At 45.9% G+C, this 25250-nt stretch overlaps 1 protein-coding gene across 2 annotated transcripts in view; it reads right to left on the bottom strand.

The window, feature by feature from the left end:
• fbn1 (fibrillin 1) overlaps positions 1-25250 on the bottom strand; it is a 59778-nt gene that overhangs the window by 12680 nt on the left and 21848 nt on the right. For both annotated transcript variants that reach the window (XM_042061610.1, XM_042061611.1), the window contains exons 18-49: positions 24164-24217; positions 23924-24049; positions 23528-23653; positions 23278-23397; positions 23004-23141; positions 22839-22889; positions 22484-22609; positions 21957-22184; positions 20994-21119; positions 19884-20012; positions 18804-18929; positions 16812-16937; positions 16576-16698; positions 15942-16067; positions 15510-15635; positions 8800-8922; positions 8403-8525; positions 8180-8305; positions 7587-7709; positions 6683-6805; positions 6260-6427; positions 5862-5930; positions 5553-5678; positions 4807-4929; positions 4456-4614; positions 4288-4359; positions 4069-4194; positions 3630-3752; positions 2314-2439; positions 1940-2056; positions 1539-1664; positions 1197-1316 (exon numbers count right to left, since the gene is read on the bottom strand). In XM_042061610.1, the coding sequence (XP_041917544.1) occupies positions 1197-1316; positions 1539-1664; positions 1940-2056; positions 2314-2439; positions 3630-3752; positions 4069-4194; positions 4288-4359; positions 4456-4614; positions 4807-4929; positions 5553-5678; positions 5862-5930; positions 6260-6427; positions 6683-6805; positions 7587-7709; positions 8180-8305; positions 8403-8525; positions 8800-8922; positions 15510-15635; positions 15942-16067; positions 16576-16698; positions 16812-16937; positions 18804-18929; positions 19884-20012; positions 20994-21119; positions 21957-22184; positions 22484-22609; positions 22839-22889; positions 23004-23141; positions 23278-23397; positions 23528-23653; positions 23924-24049; positions 24164-24217 (3924 nt within the window). The remainder of the gene's footprint in view (positions 1-1196; positions 1317-1538; positions 1665-1939; positions 2057-2313; positions 2440-3629; positions 3753-4068; positions 4195-4287; positions 4360-4455; positions 4615-4806; positions 4930-5552; positions 5679-5861; positions 5931-6259; positions 6428-6682; positions 6806-7586; positions 7710-8179; positions 8306-8402; positions 8526-8799; positions 8923-15509; positions 15636-15941; positions 16068-16575; positions 16699-16811; positions 16938-18803; positions 18930-19883; positions 20013-20993; positions 21120-21956; positions 22185-22483; positions 22610-22838; positions 22890-23003; positions 23142-23277; positions 23398-23527; positions 23654-23923; positions 24050-24163; positions 24218-25250) is intronic.

Genomic DNA, 25250 nt, shown 5'->3' with positions numbered 1-25250 from the left:
TGCCCTTCCCAAAAAGATGCATCTAACTTATTGCTTGCATTGAAAAATTATGTTCTTCTAAATAATTAATTTAAATCCATGTTCCGACAACTAAATGGGAATGTTTTTAGAATGAAAAAAAAAAGTCAGGACATGTCAACCCTTTCATAATGTTATGCCTATAATACAAAACTAGTGCAGTTCGCAACATAACACAGGGATCCATGGAGCCTTGCATGAAACTCAACTGACTGAAGAAGCTGGACTTGAAGTAGCTTCATCAGGCTGGCATTATACACAAAGAGTATGGGCCCTGCAAACTCATCTGTGGTTTTCAGGGGAGACTGAACAAAGCTGACAGGGGGCTTTTTGAACTGACCCTGGCCTTCCTGTCGAGCTCAGCATGACTCGCCTGTGAGCACTCGACAGCATTTTGATCCAGCCTGAGTATTACAGAGCACAGAGCTCCTGACCACAAATGTGTGTGAACAGGTGTGCTCCTCTGAGTGCCGGCAGCTCGTATGGGACGCTGTCAGCAAATGCTGAGCTACATTCGTTTAGGACTTGTGTGGTTTTCTTTCACTTATAAAACAGAGCTCTAAAAGACCTGCAGATCAGTTCCTTTCCAGAACGGAATGAAAAAAAAAAAAAAAACGCATGAAACACTAAAAGTGTACATTGCTAGGGGTTATGGCCTTGAGGTCACTGTAGTTCATAAAACATCCTCTTTTAAACATAACATCATATCAATACATGTATTTACAGTAACTCAACCTAGATTTACACCTGCCTATCTATTTATCTATCTGTAAATAAAAAGACCAAGAGAGCGCTAGATGTTCCAGGTCAGTAAACAAAGTTTATGCAGGATATGACAGAATGTCACTCATCCCAGCTTATGCAGTGTCTGTGTGTGTGAGTGTGTGTGTGTGTGTGTGTCTTTATTCACATGCATTAAGAAAACGCAACAGATGGAGAAGCACTGAGGGGAAAAAAAGTTGCTTAATTCAGCAGCCCTGTGACCAAAGAACAATCGTCTTTTTATATCTCCTGACACTGGGAGTGTGTGTGTGTGTGTGTGTAACACTGGGAACGGGAGTGTCTGCTTCAAGGGCCGTCTGCATCACATTATCACGCTGTACGAGATCAGGGCACGCATGCAATGTGCACTAGCACAGCCCAAAGATGGGACTTGGAGCTTAGTGGTATGTATATACCTTCACACTTCTCGTCCACAACGTAGTACCCGTTAGGACAGATGCACCTATAGGTGCCATCCAGGTTCTGGCAAGTTCCAGGGCCACATCGTCCAGGGTTGTCGGCACACTCGTTGATGTCTACGGGAGAACACGGAGCATTAAATCAGAACCTATCATCTGTCCTCACAACAAGAGCACTTGAACCCACATATGATCTTCTATTGCTGCCAAACACACTGAGTGCTCAGCCCGTCGTTTCCCCCCCCCCTTTCTCACAACCTCAAAAATTAGCCACAAGAAACCGTATCCTGTTTTTCTTGGCATCGGGCGCAGCGCTGGGGGTCACTGCCTTCCTCTTACCCACACACATCCTCCCGTCCGCCGTGATCTCGTAGCCGTCCCGGCACACGCACTGGAACGAGCCCACCGTGTTCAGGCAGTTTCCGTTGCGGCACAGGCCCCTTTGCGTGGCACATTCGTCCGTGTCTGAAACACAATCGCAAAACTGAGTCAACAAAACAGTCAACAGCAAAAAAAGCAGTCAGTCCAAAAACCTGGCCAAACTGGCCTGGCCATAAACAGTCCAACTCTGTGTTGAGCAGGAGGCATTCTGCTGTAAGCCTTCAGCACTATGGCATGCAGGCAGTTTAATAAGATCTCTAAACGACGTCCTGTCAGTTTCGGTCATGACACTTGAGTATGTGTCAGTGACCAGGCCGTGTGAAACAAGAGCATGGTCAATCATGCTTCTCAAGGCGTACCAATGCAGTCGTTGTTGTGGGAGTGCTCGAAGCCAGGGTAGCAGATGCAGTTGTAGGAGCCCAGTGTGTTCTTGCACGTCCCATTTCCACACGGCTGCCTCTCGCACTCATCCACATCTAATAAGCAGAAATCAACCACACCCGCAGATAAGTCCACTTGCACTCCCAAAACACAAAATGAGCTAAAACAGTAAACATAGAAAATCAGATGAACTGCAGTATTAAATGTGACTAACCTATGCACATGGATTCATATGAAGTGCAGTATTGAATGTGACTAAACTATGCCCATGGATTCATATGAAGTGCAGTATTAAATGTGACTAACCTATTCACATGGATTCATATGAAATGCAGTATTGAATGTGACTAACCTATGCACATGGATTCATCTAAGGTGGACTTATACCCATTAGGGCATAGGCAACGGTAACTCCCAATGTTGTCAAAGCACTGTCCGGGGTGGCACACATTGGGATTCTCAATACACTCATTACGATCTGCAGAAAGAGAAAAGAAGAAATGTCAACAGACCTAATAATAATAATCATCATTATCATCATCATAATCATTTACAGTAATCATAGAGCTCTATCTGTTGTCTTGCATGTATTCTATACTGACATAGAAATATACCACCATCACCATTAATATCACAACAACTGTGGTCATCACTCTACACTATTCTCATCACCAGTCTAGTCTGGGCGATTAAAACGATCCCCACCATCATCATCTTCATCTTCGTCCCCACCGTTGCTACCTTTGGCCACATACCAAATAGAGAGCTGTGCCACTGCACACAAAATAAGCCCAGCCAGTGGGAAGCCAGCGGGCTGAGAATTCCCAGACCCTGAGTCATCCTCCGAGGGGCCTTGTGCAAAACCCCCGCAGCACCAGTACCAGCACCAGAACCAGCACCAGCACCAGAACCAGCACCAGCACTAGCGGCAGCAGAGCTGGATGTGTACTGAGGAGAGGCCAGGCCCTTGTGATGGATTGCCCTCCTCCACAGCTTGAAATAGCTCCCGCTGTTGTCCAGTTATAACAGAGCATAGCTCATGTCTTAATGTTTCCCTTCATGCGAGGATGGGTGGGGGGCATTCTATCCCTGAGACACTGCTCTCGCTTGGGCACGGTTCAAGTGCGGCGGGCCAAGAGCTGAGGGGGATTTTTTATTTCACAGTTAAACTTCCTGAGTGCAAATTAAGACCTTTGGGTTAGTTACACGCAACTAAGCTGACATTAATTTCAAGGTATTGTGAGGTTACAGTCAGAATATTAGCATGGTATTTGGGCTAAGCATTGTCTATGGTCTGACTTTCTGTGCTTGGAACTGACAGGGAACAGAATCTTTGGATGTCTTTCATTAGAAGTGAATTGAAAACGGCACTGAAATGACATTTTCAGTTTATGTCTCAAACATGAAAGATGACTTTTTCTATTTTTCTTTTTCTTGTACACTGTTAGTCACTGTTAGTGATTGATTATGCTGCTAGTCTACTCACACTGCTAGTTCTCTCCTTCATTCCTGAGAGTGAATACATGGCCAGCATTGCTAGGAATGCTACAGATTAGCCTCTGTCTCTGATCATGAGGTGGAACTCAAAAGCAGTGAAAAGACAAATCAATTACATTAAAACACTCATGACATTAGGGATTGTTTCCAGCTCCTCAGATGGGGTCTTACCCAGGCACTGTCCTGTAGGAGTGAAGCGGTAGCCAGGCTTGCACTCACAGCGGTAACTTCCAGGCAGGTTCTGACAAGCAGCATTCTGCTGGCACACTGGTCCATTCTGACACTCATCAATGTCTGAGAATATGCACGCGCACACACACACACACGCACGCACGCACACGCACACGCACACACGCACACGCACACGCACACGCACACGCACACGCACACGCACACGCACACACACACACACAGACACAGTTGAATTCACATTACTAGGCCATAGCCCATCTTTACAATGACTCATGAGTGACCCCAATGACACACAGACTGAAAATTCTACTAACTATTTGCATCTGTTTTTGTGTATGTTGGTTGTCATGGCTAGGATAAGCACTTTGGGCATAGACAAGAGTACACTATTTCAGCCAGAGGGAGCTGATGTACCAACCTTCACAGATGAGCAGCTTGTCATTATAGACAAATCCCATGGGGCACTCACACCTGAAGCTTCCAATCATGTTGATGCACAGACCATTCTCACACAGACCAGCAATCTCCTTGCACTCATCGATGTCTGTCAAACCACAAAAAAACATATACTTAGTTTTGCATTACAACATTTTTGAGATATTAAAGCAACAATAATGTAATTTACATTCCTACATACCGATGACCTGTCCAGTGTAAATGTCAATATAATAGCCAGGCCGTTCACTGCCGCATAGTTGGGCAAATTCAGCTGCGGAGAGAAAACAAATTCACAAAAGCAAAGTTTATTTTTTGAGGAGGAAAAAGTTAGCATGCTAGGCCCTTGACATTTGAGTTGTGTACCCACTTGTGCTTGGTACAGGACACTGTTCGCAGGGCTTGTGCCAGGCTCGGCCTATGTTGTATGAACAGCAGCACATCTTCTTGGTGACGTTGAAGTTGAGCTCCCCATCACACGTGCCATTGTCTGAATAGTAATTCCTGAAGCAAAGGCTCTTCCTCATGTCTGTGTGGTCAAAAAGTATGGAGCATCAACATAGGTAGAATGAAAGATATCTTGAAATATCCCAATTTACGTCCAGCAAGGATAGTATTCTGAATTATATTATAATGACTCTTCTATCTGAGACTATATTTGAGACTCTATGTCTTATTAAGTCAAAGTTATGAGACTAAAATGTAAGAAACAAAAGCTCACCCATGCAGTTGTTGCCACCATTGACTTGCATGTAATCTGGTGGACAGATGCAGGTGTAGTTGCCGATGGTGTTGTAGCACTGACCGGGCCCGCAGATTCCTGGACGCTCACATTCGTTCACATCTGGAATAGGGCGAGACACAGAGAAGAGGACATCTCATTAGGGAAGGCTCTCATTGTAACCATGCCTTCAAGCCTCCAGAGGATGGTAAAAAAATAGCAAGCTAGCCCTGCAGTTAGCTAAGTAAAAAAAGAAATGAAAATAAAGCACATCCTCTCCAAAATGATATGGATGCTTGCAAATTCCAGACACAACCTTTTTGTTCTGCCGTCCAACCAACACGGGGCCCAATTAAAATGCCGTTAAGCACATGTTGGCCAGGGAGGCGATGATCGCTAGTCTCTGCGGGGCCATGATTTCTTTAACAGTGTTCTGTCGTGGGGATGGCAGCTGACCACAACACAGGCTCCCAGTGACAGGGCCGGATGGGCCTTCTGGGGGGGATTAGGCCCCAAAGTCAGCCGCTCCTCCAGATTTATCGACACATGTGACTGCATGAGGGAGCACAACCACCAGCACGATGGCTAGGAGACAACAAATGCTAGCATTGCTTGTTTTGATATTTCCTCCCCCCCCCGTTCTCCATCCTAGGAAAACAAACGGCTGGTCTCAATTTCCTTCCTGCCTAAAATGTTTCAGAGATGGAGCCTGAAGGGAGAGAAAACAGACTTGTTTTATCCTTTACCTTCACAGATCCTGGTCTCTTCATTCAATGCAAAGCCCTTTGAGCATTCACACTGAAAGCTCCCAAATGTATTAATGCAATTTCCTCCTTGGCACAAACCAGGAAGCTCCAGACACTCGTTGATGTCTGTTTAACAAAGAGAGTAGGAAATAAAAAAAGAGAGATATTAATCACAATGTATGTATGTTATGTATAAGAGTGAGATGTTATTCAGTATGTGTTACAACAACGCTCTCATACATCACAACTGAGCAGCACTCCAGAGAGCACTGTGTGTGTAACTTACAAACTGTGACCTAAAACATTTACCCTCCAGGATGACAGTGATGGGGTTTGGCCGGAAGCCCTCTCCTCCAGGACACAGGGTTTTATACTCCGCTGTAAGAGGTCACATCAGACCATTGTGCACATGCACCAACATTGGCTACACACCGTCATAAAAACACCAAGGCTAACAAACAAAATGACTTACACCCTCCAAACGCCCCCACCCTACCACACACACACACACTCACCCCACCTCCCCAAAACAACCCCACCAAAGTTATAAAGCTGCAAGATTTAATAAGGCATTTGTCTTCACTCACGATTGCACAAAGAGGTCTTTTGTAATCTACTTTATTAAAAAAAATAGACACCAACACAGTTAAGATCATGCTGACAAAGACTAACACTGCTGGCCTGCCAAACGGGCTGGGGTGACTCACAGGAGTTGAGTGAGGGGCATTCCTCACAGGGCGTCCCCCACGCCTGGCCCTGGGAGCAGCAGCAGGAGGCCTTGGACACCCCCTGGCCAATTTCGTTGGAGCAGGACAGGCTCTCTGACGCGTCGCCACGAGACTGTACGTCCAGGTAACAGTTGCCAGATCGGGTGTCTAGAGACAAGCACACACAGAGGGTGTGGGCACAGCGATCAATGTTTCCACAGGAAAAAAAACATATTTGTGATTCATTGCGGGTAGCATTGACTACATTGACATGGGAGGAAAAGGTTTTTAAGCCTCTATTCCAAACTCATCTGACAGTCATGTAGTGCGGTGGGTCATAAACATAACTGTATTTCATTAGACGTACAGTTCAGGTCCCAGAGGGGTCGTTAAGAGACCTCAGAAGCAGTTGGTAGAACTCACCCACGCAGCCAACCCCTGATGGGTTAAGTTCAAAGAATGGTGGGCAGATGCACTTATAGCTGCCAGGAGTATTCTCACAGAGCCCACTGATGCAAATGGTAGGATCAAGACACTCATTGACATCTGTGAAGTAAAAGAAAGACACATTATGACATGTATAGAAAGTAGCAGACATTATGCATGCATGACTGTTTGTGTAGTTTAGCAGAATTGGGGCAGCCATAGAAACACATACATGAGCACTGCACAACATTAAGATTGTTTTACTTTGTTGTGTTCAGTTTTGAATGTCTACATGTACATGAATATGTATGTGTGTCTTCTGTATGCACACAAATGCATATGTGTGAGTTGGCGGTCCACTGTTGCTGCTGGGGATGACCACAGCTAACCCTCGGTGGCTCTGCGGTGTGTCGGCCTCCATCGCCTCCCACTATTTACGCACGCACTCATTCCCCATGACAGCGCGTCCAGGGAGGATATGGGGCCCGGTCACTCTTTCCATTCCCTCCACGTGAGGCGGAGCAGTGCCATCCATTGTGCCGGACCGTCACGACCTCAGCTCAGTGCTGGCAGCGGAACGCCGCTCGAGTCATGCCTGCAACCTCTCCATGGCTCAGTGCCCACAAACACACACGGGTAGCTCTGTGTTTACCGTGAACTCAGTGTCATTATCGCCTCATAATGGCTGTGAAATGGGTGGTCATTACCGACCCCTTCGATGAGTTTGACGCAATCTGCCCCGAGGGGGAATGATCCGTTTGGCTCGGCCCGAAGGCTGTGTAATATTCGCCTGACCTCATTCCTGAGTCACAAAGTGAGGCACATCAGAACGAGGAGTCCAGTTCCCACTAGGCTGACCGTAAACACTACATCGTCTTGATAACGAGGGGGGACCACTTACCTGTGCAGTTGCCGCCACTTCTTTCCAACTCGTACCCAGGGTAACAGTCACATCTGAACAGGCCCGGCATGTTCTGGCACCTTCCGTTGATGCAGACGTTGGTGAAGAAGCACTCGTCTATGTCTGCGCAGACAGAGAGGGGAGGCCAGCTGTTAGGGATTAGCCGATCATGGGACGGAGGGGAAAATCAACAGAACGCAGGGAGGAGAGGACGTGTGAACCTCACAGCGGAGTGACAGTTCTGGGGCAAGGAGGCAGGATGAAGCCCTGCAGAGGAAACCCACACCTCTGCTGGAAGCAGCTGATTACAGCGTGCCATCACATCCACTCCCAGCCTGAACATTTACACACTCAACACTCACTCATAAGCGGTTATAAAAACAGAGCAAACAGATTTAACAGACTAAGAATGTTAGTATAAGCTTAATCATCTGACTAAACACACAAGTAATCTCAGAAGCATAGGGAGCAGTTGCTCTAACAGCTTTGGACTTGTTTCATGGCTACATGTGATGCCTGGTGAAAGTAACAAAGTATTGTGAAACCCTCTGACTGGATATTCAGGAGCAGACCTGATCGGAGAGCATCCTTACCTTCGCAGGCTTTGCCGTCAGCCGTAGGGAAGAAACCCATGTCGCACTCACAGCGGTAGCCTCCGGGCACGTTCAAGCAGTGGCCGCTCTCGCACAGGTTCACGTTCTCTGCACACTCGTCGCTGTCTGCACAAACCGAAGGGAGAGGCCACTGGGTTCAGGGTGAACTGCCATCAGAACCAGGAACGCTCAATCAGGCGTAAGTGTTGGGAGGCCCACGCACCTGAGCAGTAGAAGCCATCTCCAGCGAAGCCTTCCTTGCAGACGCAGCGGTAGGAGCCCATGGTGTTCATACAGTCAGCGTTGTGGCTGCACATGTGGGTGCCGTTGGAGCACTCGTCCAGATCTGAAATATGCGTTGAACACACATGATCTTTGCTTTTAACTAAATGCACTGGAGTCCCTGAGATATGATACGAGGTTGCCTGAGGTCAGAGTGCTCAGAGGGTACTTGCATGGAGATTGTAAATCTTAAACCCAAACATGGCAAACAGGAAATGGAGTCAAACAGCCCATGACCTTGAAATGACCTCAGACTACTGCTAACACCAGGATCAGTACTGACAGCTAATGGATGGGCTTTTCTCAGTGTTTATATGCCTCAGACTAAGGGCTCTTACCTGTGCATTTAACCCCATCACCGATCCAGCCTGGGGCACAGCTGCACTTGAAGCTGCCTGCTGTGTTGGTGCACGTGGCATGTCTGTCACAGTTATGGGCTCCAATCTCACACTCGTTGATATCTAAAAGAATTCAAGAAAAGAAGTTACAGATACAGTACTTGACTTTACAGACAACACTGTAAAGGGGAGAGGGGGGAGAAGAGAGCTTGGGTTTAAAGAAATGTGTGGAGGTTGATGCACATTCAATCACGATAACAACTGAAAACAATGCTAGATGTGAATAATCTAGATGTGCTAGCTATTAACGACTGACAGGCAGTGTCTGGGTGCAGTTTGGGTTCTGACCAGGGCCCTGTCCTGCTCAGTAACCTATAGGGGGAGAAGTAAGCTGCAGCACTGATCTGCCTTTCAAAACCTCTGGGCTCGCTATCAAGCCTCCTGACCGCAGAAGCACTTAATGGAGCAAATCTAATCCGCCAAGAATGCAACAAACTTATTTCCAACCGGAGTGCCACTCATACGACACGGGGCCGTCTGTTCGCTGGCCGTGGAATGCCCAGAAAGGCAGTCTCTTTGTCCGGCGAGGAACAAGGGACTCCCACATCGCACCATCCTGCCCGCCCACCCGCCCGTCAGCCATGGGAGGCTGCACTCGACCTGGATCAGCTGCCCCACTGCCCCCCTTCTGCGCGGCTCTCTCTGGCCACCACCACCCGGGTTGGTCCAGCCAGTCTGCCCCTAATTGGTGTCCATCTCCAGTGTGTGTGCAACGCTGTATACAGTTGGGGAAGCGAGGTGAGAGGTCCTCGACACGGACGAGGGAAATGTCACAACACTCCCAGCATCCCCAGCTAATCAGAACAGTCCTAAAAGGCAACATGCTCGGTTGCCAAGTGACGTAGGCGTCCGCACGGACAAACACAGCTGGCAGGAGCCGCTCCGTGTTGATCTGGGCCTGGAGCTGAGGCCGCTGTGAAACGGCTGGCATGTTTGCTGGCTCACACCCACTAAGCTGCAAGCCTCAGTCCACTTAAAATATGACTTTAATAAACTACAATGCCGTGCCTGCTCTAATTTGCCATATAAACTATTGTCTTTTAATAGTGCAGCAGTTGTTTGAGGACTAGATGTTCCAGCGGAGAAAACAAGTTAACATTGGGAGGGTTGTGAGAATAATTGTTTAATTCCTTTGGACTGGAGTAACATGGAGTTTGACATTTATAAATGAGACACATCATGACTCTCATCCCACTAGAGATGACATGATGAAACCCCGAAGCCTCCTTTAATGCTCTCTCAGTGGACTAAAACATGTCCATTTTACAAAGTCCTGCCATCTCCAGTGGGAAGCAGGGACCTTTCAGGCATCATACAAATGTGTCATATGTCTAGGAACTGTCAAAAGGCCCAAGAGTCAAAAAACAATTTATGAATTTGTGATGTCAATAACATTGGATATTAAAACAGACCTTTGAGTTGCATGTAGTCCTTAATGTCATGTGAGATTTATGAGCCTCACCATAGGCTTTTATGCTAGGGAGCCTCTGGGGTTTGTTCACTGAAAATGTATCATGCCAATAAATAAAAAGTTATTTTCTTAAATAATGTTTGTGTCCAATTATACTAGAAAAAAAACTCATGTGAAAAATAACTAGGCCTAAAACATCCAAACTATTCTAAAAAAGTTACATTTCAAAGAAAATGAATATCTGATTTTGAGAGTATATACCAGCACCTTCAAGCTAGATAGATACAGTACAGTACATTTGATTAGAATAAAGGGCTTTTAAGTTGATATCCTCTCAGATCTAGTATATATCTAAACAATTCAAATAGATTTTCCCATTAAGCCTTCTCAGGTCAAGATGAATAAGATTTAGTGCATAGATATAAGATGAGAGGCTTTGGCAAGATGAATATTATTTGCAGTAAAAAAAGAGAGAGAGCGTTCAGAGCCCATAACAAAAGATGTACACTGGCTCTGGAAGCATCTGGAAAACTTTCATGTGAAACAATCCCTGGCCAGCTGCCTGTGGTAATTCCACAGAGGCAAGGCTCACATGAGAGGATTGAGTGGAGGCCTGGCACTGCCCTACCAAGATTTCAGATCTCTCTCTCTCTCTCTCTCCTCTCTCTCTCTCTCTCTCTCTCTCTCTCTCTCTCTCTCTCTATTCTACTCTACTCTCTGCCCCACAATCAAGGAGAATGAAACATCATAATCAAGCTAAATCTCATTAGAGAGAGAAGGGCATTCAATTTTCACTGTGCAAATTTGAGGCTTGGTCCAAACAAAAAAATCAAGGTGCCCTGGTGTTAATATGAGGGCCTGAGAGATGTCGTGAGCTGATTACAGGATGCCTTGGAAGTATTCATATGATTACAGATACTTAGATACTTCCTGTGAACCCTTGAAACAAAATGTAGGGGTCCAAGGGAGGGGGGGGGGGGGGTCATGAAAACAACTGCAGCACGCAAAGAATGTTGAAACTCCACCAGTAAAAAAAAATAAAAAAATGCAAGCAGTCCTCCAACGCAGTGCAGCAAAATCGGCTTGAGGAGGGAGAAAGAGAGAGAGAGAGAGAGAGAGAGAGAGAGAGAGAGAGAGAGAGAGAGAGAAATCTCAGTCTGTGTCACAGTCACGTTTCAGTTTACGTGTCCTAATGGCAAATTCAGATTGTGCATTTTGAAAAAGTGGGCTAATGCTTTGCATATGGACGAGGGAGGGAAGTCTCTAACAAAGGCATGGAAAGCCATGACTGTAGACAGGGCTGAGATTTCAAGCGTGTCTACTGCACACAGTGGACATCCCATGTGCACAACAAAGAGAGCCCTCCGAGGGTGATTTAATGTGGACTTACAGTACACAGGGCCACTCCTAAGCTTGTAAACCCCTGTGCTTGACAAATGGACTCCCACCCTATCTTTATATGTGCAGCAACGCTCGGTGAGGACTAGACTGAGAGAGATGGGGATTATTCCCCAAAGGCAATCATTTGCATCTGGATCAAGTCAGAGAGTGAGGGAGAGCTTTAGCTAAAATGGTGAAGGAAGGGCCCAGCCCTTGACATTTTCATTTCCAAATAGTTTGGAGTGGAGCAGTTATGGCCATACTTTACTTATGTGTCAAAGGGGCCCAGTAAAACCGTAATGGTCACAATTCCAACTTTGGCTATTTGATGGTGATTAACCTGTGTTCTTTAGTGTCAAAGTGAAACTACTCTCACCATTTTAAGTGCTAGCTAGAATTGGTGACATACTAGTGTGGCAATCATTTAAAGGTCTTAAGTCAAAAAGCATGTGTTGTGCATGTGTTTTGAGGATCCAACACATGAATGCACATTCACGACTGGCTGCTTAAAGACATATACACTTTCATAAAAGCCCCCTTAGCCATCATGCTATCTTGACTAGAAGCCAACTCAGTCTACAAGTAGGAATTTCATCTTGAGTGTTGTAGACAGGAAAAGTACATATGAAGCCCCATTTCTACTATGGAGCCATTCTGAGGAAAGAATTGGTGACTATTCTTAAGTATTAAGAAGTATTAAGACTATTACTACTATAATAGTATACAGAGGCAGGCCAAAAGTTGTATTATTGTGTGCTAACGTGTGACAATATGTTCAGTCTACGGAGTTGCTAGTTATTTAATTATTTATTTAACATCCAGTATTCTGCTTTCTGATCCTTTTATTTAAGCTGAGCTGCCACCTTCATTTATGAGATCTTGTTGGTTGTCTTTGCCTTGCTCGATTGTAAATTCCATTATGGCAGAGGTCTGAATTCCAATCAAATGGACCAAAACTCTGTGTGCTTTTTCCACTCCAGACTCTCGTATGATACACTTTCATTAAAACATGAAGCAAATAACATCTGTGTAGGATAGGAATGCTTGTTGAGCTGCCGAGCAGGGGTGGGGGATTCTCCGAAGGTTGTTTCATGATTTGGTCCCACTTGTTTGTTTGTCGAACTGGAAACAATCGGCGATGACAGGCCAGCTGAGTCATGCAGATGGATTGCTAATAAAACCCAGAAAGTTGGCGGCCAAGCGTCACGTGCACACATGTCTTGGTTTCACACACTCTCACTCCCTCCCTTTCTTTCCCCCTTCTTTCTGTCTTATACAGACACACACACACACACACACGCACACACGCACATACACACACACACACACGCAGCACAGCGCTCATCTTGTAGGGTTTTTCTTGTGGACCCTATTCGTCTGTCTGTTCTCCAATTTTCCAGCTTTCTTTTCCAAAACTCCAGCTTGCTGTTCTCAGTTGGCAGCTCTGTTTCCACCCTCGTTCAGTTTCCTCCTCTCCCCCTCTTTTTCTCAGTCCCCCCCCCTTTCTCTCTCTCTCTCTCTCTCCCTTTCTCTCTCTCTCTCTAACTGAAGGTCATGGCCCCATTAGCCTCTATGTTAGGGCGATTCCGCCTCGCTCCCATCACATTTACAGTGACATCACCAGTCCTGCACTTCCCCCTTCAGCACCAGGCCTTCTGGCTGAAACATCTGTATCTCTGCACACACAAACACACACAATCAGGGCTAGCCTGCAAGCACAAGAACTGTGGCCTTAGTGTGTGTACATATGTGTGGATTGGTTGAGTATGCCTGTATGTATGTATCTGAGGGCATGTCTCTATATTTGAGTGTGTACGTGTACGTGTACGTGTGCGTGTGCGTGTACGTGTGCGTGTGTGTGTGCGCACGCTTATAAAAGGCAGCTTCTCCAGCAGCTGGCTGGGTTTTGTTTTCCACTTTGGCCCTGGCCTTGTGTACACTTATCATCAGTTAACACCAATTTACAAACTTCCCCGTGACGGCAAACACAGAGCTCTCACGACCTCTATCGTCCTCGCGCCTCTATTAAGTTCATCCAAACAGTGCATGAGTGATGCCATAGGAGCGGGAAAAAATGAACTTCCAGCTCCACCCTCCATTGCCTTATTTATTTGTTTTGGAATGGTTAATATGTTTTATTCGAAATGGCCCAACCATAGCGTCATGTTTAACTTGAGTTAATGAAAGGACAACAAAGGAACAAACAATGTGTAATTTGAGGCATATGGCATTCAATCAAACAACCAACATGAGATCTCGGTGAGCTCACACACCGCATGCAGCCCACAGCCTTTTGACTAGTGGAGCCAGCGAGAGGGGAGCCTGAGAGGACACAGCACAACAGGCCAGCTTCAGGGTGACGGTAACAGACATCCTTATCAGAGAGTAGCTACTGTAACGTCAAATCTATGGAGCCTCGGCCGAAAAGGGGCCAAGTGTGTGCTAGGTCTCCTCTCGGACTTATTTTGAAGCAGTTGCTGGGTGGGCCCCTGGTCAAGGCCGGTATAGTCACTCTTCACCACAAAAAGAGCTGGGAAAGTGGGCTCTACCGTAAACACAGGCCAAAACATGTCAAGCAACGATTCACTGGAAAAGGGGTTTTACCCTCTGCCAGGTCTACCCCTCTCTGCCTCACTGCTCCGTTCCTTTAAACTCCTGTTTAATTACTGGCAGCTTCCTCATGACTCAGTAAACTTTCGCCTCCATATGGCATCTGACTGACATCATCCCTCTGCGTTCTCCAGGAAGGGCTGTCTGTGCCGCTGCGCCTGAGAACCAGGCTCCGTCTGACTCCGTTGGGAAGAAAGGGCCCTTTCATTCATGCAGCCGTGCTCTAAATCCAATTAGTGGACCGCCTTCCCTGTCCTGACCAACTTTCGTAGGTGTGAAAGTGACCCATCATATCCATGTTCTCACTCGTGTTCCACTCCTATCCCCACCCTGTATTTTTATTGCTAGGTTCTATCTTGCATGGCTAGTTAGCATTTTATTTTAATACCAGCTATCACATAATCTGTGAAAAAGGCACCAGCTCTGTTTGGGCTATGTAACTACCATCTTAAATTTCAGCACCTCTACATTAACGCTGACTGACAGGAACAATGGTGTTCTACAGTGGCTATAGGTAATGTTAGCAAAGAAAGCTTGCCACTTATGTTTACTTAGGTACTACATTTAATCATTTTAGTTTAAAATAATAAACAAGAAATAGAATAGAATAGAATAGAATGTGATAGAACGTGAAGAAATAATTGCTTTGACCTGATGTTAAAAAAATGGAAATGCCTAGATCCACTAAAATAAGTTAGCATGCTCACAAGCTATTCCTGGCATGTCCGCTCTCTCATAATACCATTTTGTACCTCAAGAGGTGCTAGTTAATCAATGGTAATTTTCTGGCAAATGGTAATTTTCTGGCAAATGGCAAAGCAAGCATGCCTCTTTCAGTTAAAAGGCTAGAATAATGACAAAAATGTTTATTTGTGGAGAAATTCCATACACAGTCTCAATTCATTTTCAGAGTGCTGGACTGAACTAAGTTTGACTAAGTTAATGTATATGAATGTTGATTAATGTTGATGGAGACGCTAATGGTATTTTTCAGCCTCAGCTAGTCTTTTAATTTTTCATTACTTCTGCAAATGGGGAAGAGGTAACTAGATATGTACAGTAGTAGTAATATACTGTCCCCTGCTTGGGGTGGTGAGTGTGCCATAATTTAGCTCACTAGCCAACAGCTAGTCAGGCTTACATGCTGTATAGCTGCTTACGGTGTGTGGTTTACGCTCATGCTACAGGTTTCTTCATCTCTGTGGACTTGCAGCATTCTTCCAGGTGAGGTTTCAGGTGAGGATGTTACCTGTGCAGCCGGTGGTGCCCTTCCTGACGGAGTATCCCAGGTCACAGTGGCAGATGAAAGATCCCCTGCTGTTTTCACACTTCCCACTCAGGCAGATGTTTGGGTTGAGCTCACACTCATCAACATCTTCAGAAGAACGCAAAGGGGGAAAAGAGGTTTCTCAGTCTAAAAATAAGAACTATTTATTCAGACCAAAAAAGGACCCGTCCACTTTAACTTCTCCACAGGAGGATCTGGTTTCAATCTTACTCATCGGTCTTGTCATGTTTCTCCCAAATATCAAGCATTCCCCTTCCCACTGTTGTGATTTCCCTGAAAACTAGTTGCATTCCAATCATTCTCATCATCAACTCACTGGATCTGATTTGTGAATAGAAAACACAATAGGGCACTTTTTGTACTGGACGGGTGAAACTGGAAAAAAAAAATTACCCAGGCATGACTTCATATCTTCAGAGGACATGAACCCATCGAAGCACAGACACTGGTATTCACCCGGGATGTTTGTACACTGGCCCCCATCGCATATATTTGGATTGTCCTCACACTCGTCAATGTCTGTGGAAACATACAAACAATAGGAAAACAGCATTGCCAAGCTAACATGGTCTCTATGTGTGTGTGACCTGGTTATTCTATTCCTGTATCTACAGTTAGGCAGCAGGCATTTTCATGAGTAATCATGAAAACCAGCCATCTGTGGAGGAGTGCAACAGCTGGCATATAGCTCAGCAATGGTCATTGTTTGACTTTATTTCAGCTATATACCTTTAATCCATCTAGGGAATTTCCTATCTAAAGAGCTTTTGTATCTGACCCTTGTCACCAGGGCAATAAAAGTCATGAGGTCTTGACTATTGAGTCATGATACCTTTATTAAATCAAGCCATTTTATTACATACTGTGTGTGACATAAAAAAAAGGTGGTTGTCTAGAGTATTGAGGTTACATCGCGCTCATTCTCTGACCTTACTCAGCCCATCAGTGGGAGCAGAGGCAGGGTGACCAGGGCTCAAGCTGGCCTCGAAAGGCCAGCAGACGTGGGCCGAGAGGCGGAGAGACTGACCTGTGCAGCTGCGCAAGTCCGGCATGAGGGCGTAGCCACTGCGGCAGCTACACTCGTAGCTGCCCTCCGAGTTGGTGCAAAACGTTTCGCAGCCGCCATTCTGGATGGTACATTCATCGATGTCTGCGAGACGAGGACACAGAGAGGTGTAACTGTGAAACCTAACCTTCATCCACTGCACAGATGGCAAACTGTTATGGAAACGGTAGAAACAAACATAGTGATGCTTTTCTCACCTATACAAGAAAGTCTGTCCTCTGTGGATTTGTATCCGGTGTCACAGGCACACTGGTAGCGTCCAATCATGTTAATACACTGGCCGTGTTTACAGAGTTTGTCACTCAGTTCACACTCGTTAATGTCTGTGGAACAAACAAAGGCATTTCTAAGATATATTTCATCACACACGTTTACATCTAGTAAAGTGCATGCATGGAGACAGAGGCCAATGATTATTAAACAAATTAACATATTCACTGCTACTAATTCCCAGGATTCGTCCCCCATAATAAGAGTACACCAGCAACACAAATAATTAGCATGAATGTATGAGGTCATCCACTTCACACACATGTGGTCAAAATGATGAATTTTTCACTTCAGATGTATAATCAAACCATTATATTCAGATCACTGGTGCAATATAACTCCCAGAGGCATTTAGTGGAGGCAGCCATGAGAGGCCTGCTCTTATAAGGCCTTTAATGTGATTGGATACAGCTGGGAGCTGCTTTTTTCAACAGTGTGTGTATTTATCTTTTCATGTGGAGGACTTAGCTGGAAAGGAGTGTGCTTTCCATCTGCTGTCCTGGAGTTCAAAGCCTCACACGGAAAAGCAGAGCCCAGCAGAACCCATCCCAAGAGAAGCACGCAGTACTATGGGGAGGGTGGTACAATGGAGTGGCATGGCCCAGTAGGGACTAAAGACTATAGTACAGCTCACCATGCCACAACAAAGTACTGTGTGGAAGAGCACAGCATGGAACAGGGCCATGGCTCTCACTCACTAACGTTTTTGTTACAAAGCACAAAGCACAAAAGGCCGGAATATCACAGGATATTAACATTGTATCACAATCCATCACGCAACACTTTCACACAGCTTAGAAAACCTCAATGACGCTTGTACTTTCTTTCGCGGAAATAAAATAAGGACCCAGCCCAGCGTGTCAGAGTGCAACTCTCCATGCACAAGGAGCTTTCACCATCCACTTAGAGCAAGCTAAGCAAGCCTTCTCAAAACATGTGGCCTGCCAGCGCAGGCTCTCACCCAGACAGACTCTATCTCACCCGCGGCACACCCGTCATTACAGATAAACCACACACACGCAGACAAACACACATGTATATGCACACACACACACACACACACACACACACACACACACACACACACACAGAGAGAGAGAGAGAGAGAGAGAGAGAGACACAGGCACACATATACACAGATATACCCTTATACACACACCCACGACACACACATACAGACACGAGACATCACCGCCACCCCTGACAAAAAAAGGGAGACGTCTACATACTCTCTATCTTTGTTATCTCAAGAGCCTATTAACACATCCATCAGGCTGACCAGGAAGACCACACACCCACACAGACACAAACACATGGACACATTCACACCACTTGACACCAGGGCTAAAACATGTTCATCTACATGTGCGGCACAACCACCATAGACACCACGTCCATCTGCAGTATGCCTTACTGCGGCTTGCGGCTTTGCTCGAATTTGACTGAACTGGTTTTACAGATTCACAGAATGCCCACTACATAATAACTTTGATTAAGCCAAGCTATAAAAGTGATCAGTATATGGCAAATGAAAAATCCTCCATTGTTTTTCAAATGTGTTCATCATCATTATCATCATCACCATCATCATCATCTACCAATTTTGGCTCAGTCATTTTGAGAGTGCTAAGTGGCTGTTTATTTTCATAGCAATTTGATCACATTATTTCAAAGGCAGCAATAATGACTTGTAACACCCACAGTGTAAATGAACCTCTTTGTTTGATTAAGGGCAACTCCCTCCCTCCCTCCCTCCCTCCTCTCAGCTCTGTCTGTGCAAAGCGTTGCTCAAACGTTCTGGCAGCGCCACTGCCGCCCGGCACACAGCACTCTGCTGGTTTACATTGAAGAGGCGGCCTTCCGAGCTCTTCCCAGAACCCGGGCCTGGCCCAAGTCCACCAATCCCGCTCCCTCCTCACCTAGACAGGCGGAGCCATCCGGCGCGATGGAGTGGCCCTCCGGACACAAGCAGTGGAAGCTGCCCTCGGTGTTGATACATTCGCCGCCACGACACAGCAGAGGGTTCCGCTCGCACTCGTCGATGTCTGGGAGAGGAAATAGTGGGGTGAGGGGAAGGGGGGGGGGGGGGGGCGAGGCGCCAGGGCACACAGACACAAACACTTGCATCATTCACTTGAATCTCTTCAGCACTCATCTCTCAGGCGAAAGACGCTTAGAGGCTATCATGGTGTCTCAGCAACAGCTGTAATGAATTCAGCAGAAAGAGAGCGACAGAGAGAGAGAAAGAGGAAGAGAGGGGGAAAGACAGAGATAAACACAGAGAGGAGGAGAAGAGAGAAAGAGAGGAGAGAGCCTGGTGGCCTGGCAAACAAATATAAATTAATATTTAGGAAAGAAACTCATAGATGAATCAACAAACATTTCCACAGATGGCAGGATGTGAGGAGAGGATAATTGTGTATATAAAAATAGTTGAGGAGGGCCCTGAACGATGGCGTGTTTCTCTAATGGAAGGGGAATCCTGGCAGGGCGTGGGGAGGGGTGGGGGGCGTTCGGCGCGGTGTCGACACAGCTGAGGAGCACAGGCAGTGCTTTTAAGCGCACGACTGTGATTCCCATAAAGCTGATTCAACATGCTGCACAGACCCTTTCAAGGAAATTGCCTGAGCAGCCTTCCAAGCACACGTCCCGTTATGAGGCCGGCCAATTATTCTGCCTAGCCGCTCATTTGAAGCCGCAAAAAAAAGCGGGAGAGGGAGAAATGGGAGGAAAAATTCCGACATTTAAATGACATGGCAGTGCCTTGGGCAGGGTGGCTGGCAGACTGGGATCCAGTCCTGTTTTGCGGGTAAAACGGTGTGAATAAATCTCGGGGTTTTTTTGCATGTGAGGGTCCCTTTGAGGGCCATTAACTGGGCTAAGGGTACGTTGTATAAGGTATGTTGCAGCGGCTGGCATGGTTGTGTTGTAATAAAGCGGCCGAAAAGTAAATCTTAGCAGTGAGTCGGCACTGGCGGTGCCCAGAGTGGTCAGCTCACCCATGCAGTTCTTCATCATCATGAAGCCACTCTCGTAGCCCTCGAAGCACTCGCACTCAAAGTCTCCCGGCGTGTTCACACACGTGCCGTGACCACAGAGATCGGGGGAGATCCGGCACTCATCGATATCTGCAGAGGACAGATTTCTATACAGTTAGATCCAAGCAACCTATGTGTAAAGCAGTGTATATGTGGATGTTTGAGTGAAGCATTTGTGTGTGTGTGTGTGTGTGTGTGTGTGTGTGTATGTGAAAATGAAGCACTGCATATTTAACACTTAAGACACATTTAACATTCAAGATAACATTGAAACTTCAACATGAGGTTTGATTTGGGATCATTCATTTAACATGTCTCTATAAATAGACAGCTGCTACCTATGGAAATTGGAGTTTGACACTTACACAAGCTCCCACCTGGCTGGGGAAAGCATTAATGACCGGATTTTGAGGCAGAACTCAGCGGATGTTTGAGTGAAGCATTTGTGTGTGTGTGTGTGTGTGTGTGTGTGTGTGTGTGTGTGTGTGTGTGTATGTGAGAATGAAGCACTGCATATTTAACACTTAAGACACATTTAACATTCAAGATAACATTGAAACTTCAACATGAGGTTTGATTTGGGATCATTCATTTAACATGTCTCTATAAATAGACAGCTGCTACCTATGGAAATTGGAGTTTGACACTTACACAAGCTCCCACCTGGCTGGGGAAAGCATTAATGACCGGATTTTGAGGCAGAACTCAGCGGATGTTTGAGTGAAGCATTTGTGTGTGTGTGTGTGTGTGTGTGTGTGTGTGTGTGTGTGTGTGTGTGTGTGTGTGTGTGTGTGTGTGTGTGTGTGTGTATGTGAGAATGAAGCACTGCATATTTAACACTTAAGACACATTTAACATTCAAGATAACATTGAAACTTCAACATGAGGTTTGATTTGGGATCATTCATTTAACATGTCTCTATAAATAGACAGCTGCTACCTATGGAAATTGGAGTTTGACACTTACACAAGCTCCCACCTGGCTGGGGAAAGCATTAATGACCGGATTTTGAGGCAGAACTCAGCGGAAACAGTGGGAATGGGAATAGCAGCCTCAGACCATGAGCTCACCTGTGCAATTCCTTTCATCGGAGTCCAAGGCAAACCCATTATCGCACCTGCAGCGGAAACTGCCAATGGTGTTTCGGCAGCGGCCGTTGGTGCACAGACTGTGGATCATTTTGCACTCGTTGATATCTGCGGAGAGAGACAGACAGAGGTGACCCTCGGTCAGGTCCAGAGCCCAGCAGCAGCAGCGTGCCGGCTCATTTCTCTCAGATGGCCGACAAACAGCGCCAGCGCGAGGTGCTTTTTATGTGTGCGCTACTTGGCACGGCTACCATCGAAAGTGCAAGGAAGCCATGCAGATGTTGATGCACATGGTGTGCAGCAGTGGATATCAGACGGCTGTGAATGGAGAGATTTAGGGGGAGGGGGAGGGGGAGACTGTGTAAAACTACAGGCCTCCTGAGATACCATATACACCAGAACTTCTGCATGGTCACTGTAAACCTGGCTTCACGTGACTGAGCGAGTGCATGTTTTTAATAATGCTGCAGAGGTTCATGTCAAGCTGGGGTTTTAGAGTGAGGATTAGTGTGTGAGTACACAGTTCAGGTCAGTCTTTTATAGGGCTCTGTGGAATACCCAACTCTGATTGGTCAATCTAAGTGGTCTGCTAAAGTGTGTATCATAGGCATGGCACACCAGTGTTTGATACACTACCATCAACAGAGTTTTAATGGATACTGCTAAAGCTAATAAGATAACATTATGGAAAATTGTCCTTATTCAAATTGTCCTTATTCATTGCTATTACATACTATTGCAAAATGAACCCGTCTAGGGTGATGGAACACTTGCTTTGTATGAAGTTATTTTCCAACAACTTCTAGCTGGTTCTACATTCTCCAAAAATCTGAAGGGTCTATTGACAAGTGTAGGAGGGATGACATTTAAGTGATGCATTTGAGGACTTCTGTATGATAACGCAATCTATCTAAATAGCGGTACCAGTCTGTGGGAGTGTGCTACCTTTGAGGAAGGGCTTTCCGTTGATGAAGTCGCCCCGGTGGGAGAAGCCCGGCCCGCGTGGACACAGCAGGCTGAACTCTTTACTGCCCTTCTCTGGACACTCGTCACACTCGGGGCCCCAGGCCACGCCCACTGAGCAGCAGCAGCCATCCACGCGGTGCCGCCCTGGGATGGGAGCGCCACAGCGTTCGTCCTCGTGGGTCAGGTAGCAGTGCTCCGTCCGCAGGTCTGACAAATCACACACACACACATGTCCATGAGCTTGCGCAAACACATGCACAGACATGAGCGCCAAGCTTCATAAAATCACATGAGCCATCACGTTTCGCCCATAACAGTTGAGTCACAGTGTTCGCTACAGCCAAGTTCATATTTATAGCGTCAATTGCGGGTCTTGAGATTATAGTCCACTATAATTACATTTACGGCTCCTTATAAATTAAATCCATTAGCGGGGATATAGTGTGTGTGTGTGTGCGTGTGTGTGTAAGGGGACACATCAGGGTCGTCCCACTGGGGGCACCTACCGATGCATGTCCTCCCCGAAGCGTCCACCGTCATCCCGCTGGGGCACTGGCAGATGAAGGAGCCCGCCGTGTTGACACACTTGCCATTGATACAGATGTCCGGGAACACCTCGCACTCATTCACATCTAGCAGCACACAAAAGGGCAGTCAGAAGCAGCCTGCGTCAACAACCTTACACTGAGAAACGGACAAAATACTGTAGGACCCCAATGAAGTATTTTCATCAACTTCTTGGGCTGAAATCGACATCAATATGATTGACTCGGGCTACTTTGCCTGCTATAGATCTGAAAGCACATCATGAGAATTGTGACAATTCAGGCACATTTCAAGGTTTGTGTTTTATGGTCTTACCTTCACATACTGATCCCTTAACTCTTCCATACCCTTTTTGGCAGTGTGGATCTGCAAGAGAGAAATAAAAAAATATGCATTTTCACAACACATTCATTTTCCAACACCACCCAAGAATGCCCCGTAAAGACTTCCTGCACACATGTACAAAAGCATCCATCTTACCTGGCTCACACTTGGTACAGGGGCTGCCCCAAGCCTCGCCAAGAGTGGCACAGCAATGTGATTTCAAAGTGGCGCCATTAATGTTGATCTCACAGCGGCCATTCACTACTTTGAGCCAACATCGTCCTTTACTGGTCTCTGTTGGCATACAGTAAATACATGGATTTACCCGGAGAATGAGCTTTCACCCCACCAATAAAACAAAGATACCTAAATATACATCAGCAATTTCCTTTACAAGACTTCAATTCCTCTGTGAGCTTTGAAGTCGTACCAATGCACTGTGTTCCAGAGCTGTCCAGCGTGCTGCCAACGGAGCACTCGCACAAGAAGGACCCCTGGCTGTTCTTGCACCCGCCGTTCACACAGGGATTGGACTCACACTCGTCAATGTCTGCACAGATAAGACCCATCCAAAATAAGCCAAGAAAGCACAAACACAAAATGTGTTTAAGTTATCATGGGACACAGCAGAAGTAAAAAAAAAAAAACAAATATGAATATTGAGTGAATATTTGACCCACCTTCACACACGTCGGTCTCTGGGTGGAAGACGTAGCCCTTGGGACACTGGCAGGTGAAGCTGCCGGGAGTGTTTCTGCACAGTCCATTGTCACACAGAAGTCTGTTCACAGCGCACTCATCAATGTCTGTGGAGACATGACATGTGGCGTCACACACATGACAAAGTAAAACTGCACAGACACAACACACTGACCCCACCCCACGCAAGACGCAAAACGCAAGAGTTAGGTTTTGCAACTGCCAAATGCACTCTATAAAGCAATTACTTTAATCACAAGCACAATTTCATCTATCAAAGCAGTATACAGTACATATACATACATACATACATACATACATACATACACATACATAAATATACAAATTCAATGTTTACCAGCTTCTCTAATACATACCAACACATTGTTTGCCAGTAGAATCCACTTCAAATCCCAAGTTACAATTACATTTGTATGTCCTCAGCATGTTCTCACAAACTCCATTTACGCAAATGTCAGGATTAAGTGCACACTCATTGATATCTGAAACACAAATACGTATAGCGTTGACTCATCTGTAGGCCATTTTCACCAAATTCCAGTCTCAAAGTCGGTCCCTCTCTCAATTGTTTTGTTGTCTCTCCGTGCATGTCCTACCTCTGCCGTCGGTGGTGGTGCCAGGGCCATGGCTACACAGGGCCAAGAACTCCGCTGGAAGACAAATACACACAGAGCAGCCTCAGAGTGAACCCCAAGCCAATAATGGAATAAAAAATATAACTTTTTGTAAAAATCCCGTAAGACATTTAATACCATGTCATTATGCATTTCCATGCTCTCGCGGCTGAGGCTCTTTGGCCTTAGCGTATATAAAACTTGCCTGCTTAATGTGGTACAGCCTGGCGTCTTTTTGATATTGAGACTTTAATGGGCAGAACTAACGAGAGATCGCTGTTTTACTTGTGGCGACATCGAGCCTCAGAGGACTTCTTAAAAAGACATCAAGATGATGAAGCACCAGACACATGCAAACGAAAGAATCAATATGTACACGCGTCATGGTTTCATCTATTTAAACGTCTCATGAATCACATGAGAATCACATTTATCAGTACCTTTATCAGCCAAAGAGGTTATGGTGCGGTTTGTTTGTTTATCTGTTTGTCTGTCAGTAGGTTTATGCCAAAACAACCAGCCTGGTTCTCATGAAACTTGGTGGGATAATGTAGCATGGGCCAAGGATGAACCCAGTTAATTCTGTAGTGGACCCGAATCATTGAGCAGCTCCATGGATTTAGTTTTACTTTCGCACAACGTTGCAATTGCCATAGCTAATGTGGCCTTGGCGGACACCTGCACTCACCTGAGAGTGCTCTTCTAGTCAGATTATGAAACTGAATGTATAAACGAATTTTCTTAGATTAAAAAGCTTTTTTAAAAAAAGAGATTTCATAAACACAGCTGTATGTGTCATATAATTTGGGATTGTTTTGAATGTCCATGCACTGGTCTGTGGGGGTCTGCTCCCTGCACCCCCAGGAGCGTCAGGCAACAGCTGTCTACAGACACATCCTTTTTGGTGATATTTTTATAAGGGGTCATGCCAAGACACAGGCTTTTTCAGGCTAACCATTGGTTCTTTGGCTTGGTGAACTTGCGTAAGCAGTGGAGTAACACTATCCACCATGCGGTGCCAGCTACCCCATGCCCAGCACCCTCCCTGCAAGTCTACTCAACTATTTTA

This window comes from Alosa sapidissima, chromosome 14, assembly GCF_018492685.1.
Source record: "Alosa sapidissima isolate fAloSap1 chromosome 14, fAloSap1.pri, whole genome shotgun sequence".
In the NCBI taxonomy this organism is placed as follows: Eukaryota; Metazoa; Chordata; class Actinopteri; order Clupeiformes; family Clupeidae; genus Alosa; species Alosa sapidissima.
Note: the sequence above shows the minus strand (reverse complement) of the source record. Positions and strands in the feature narration are given on the sequence as shown.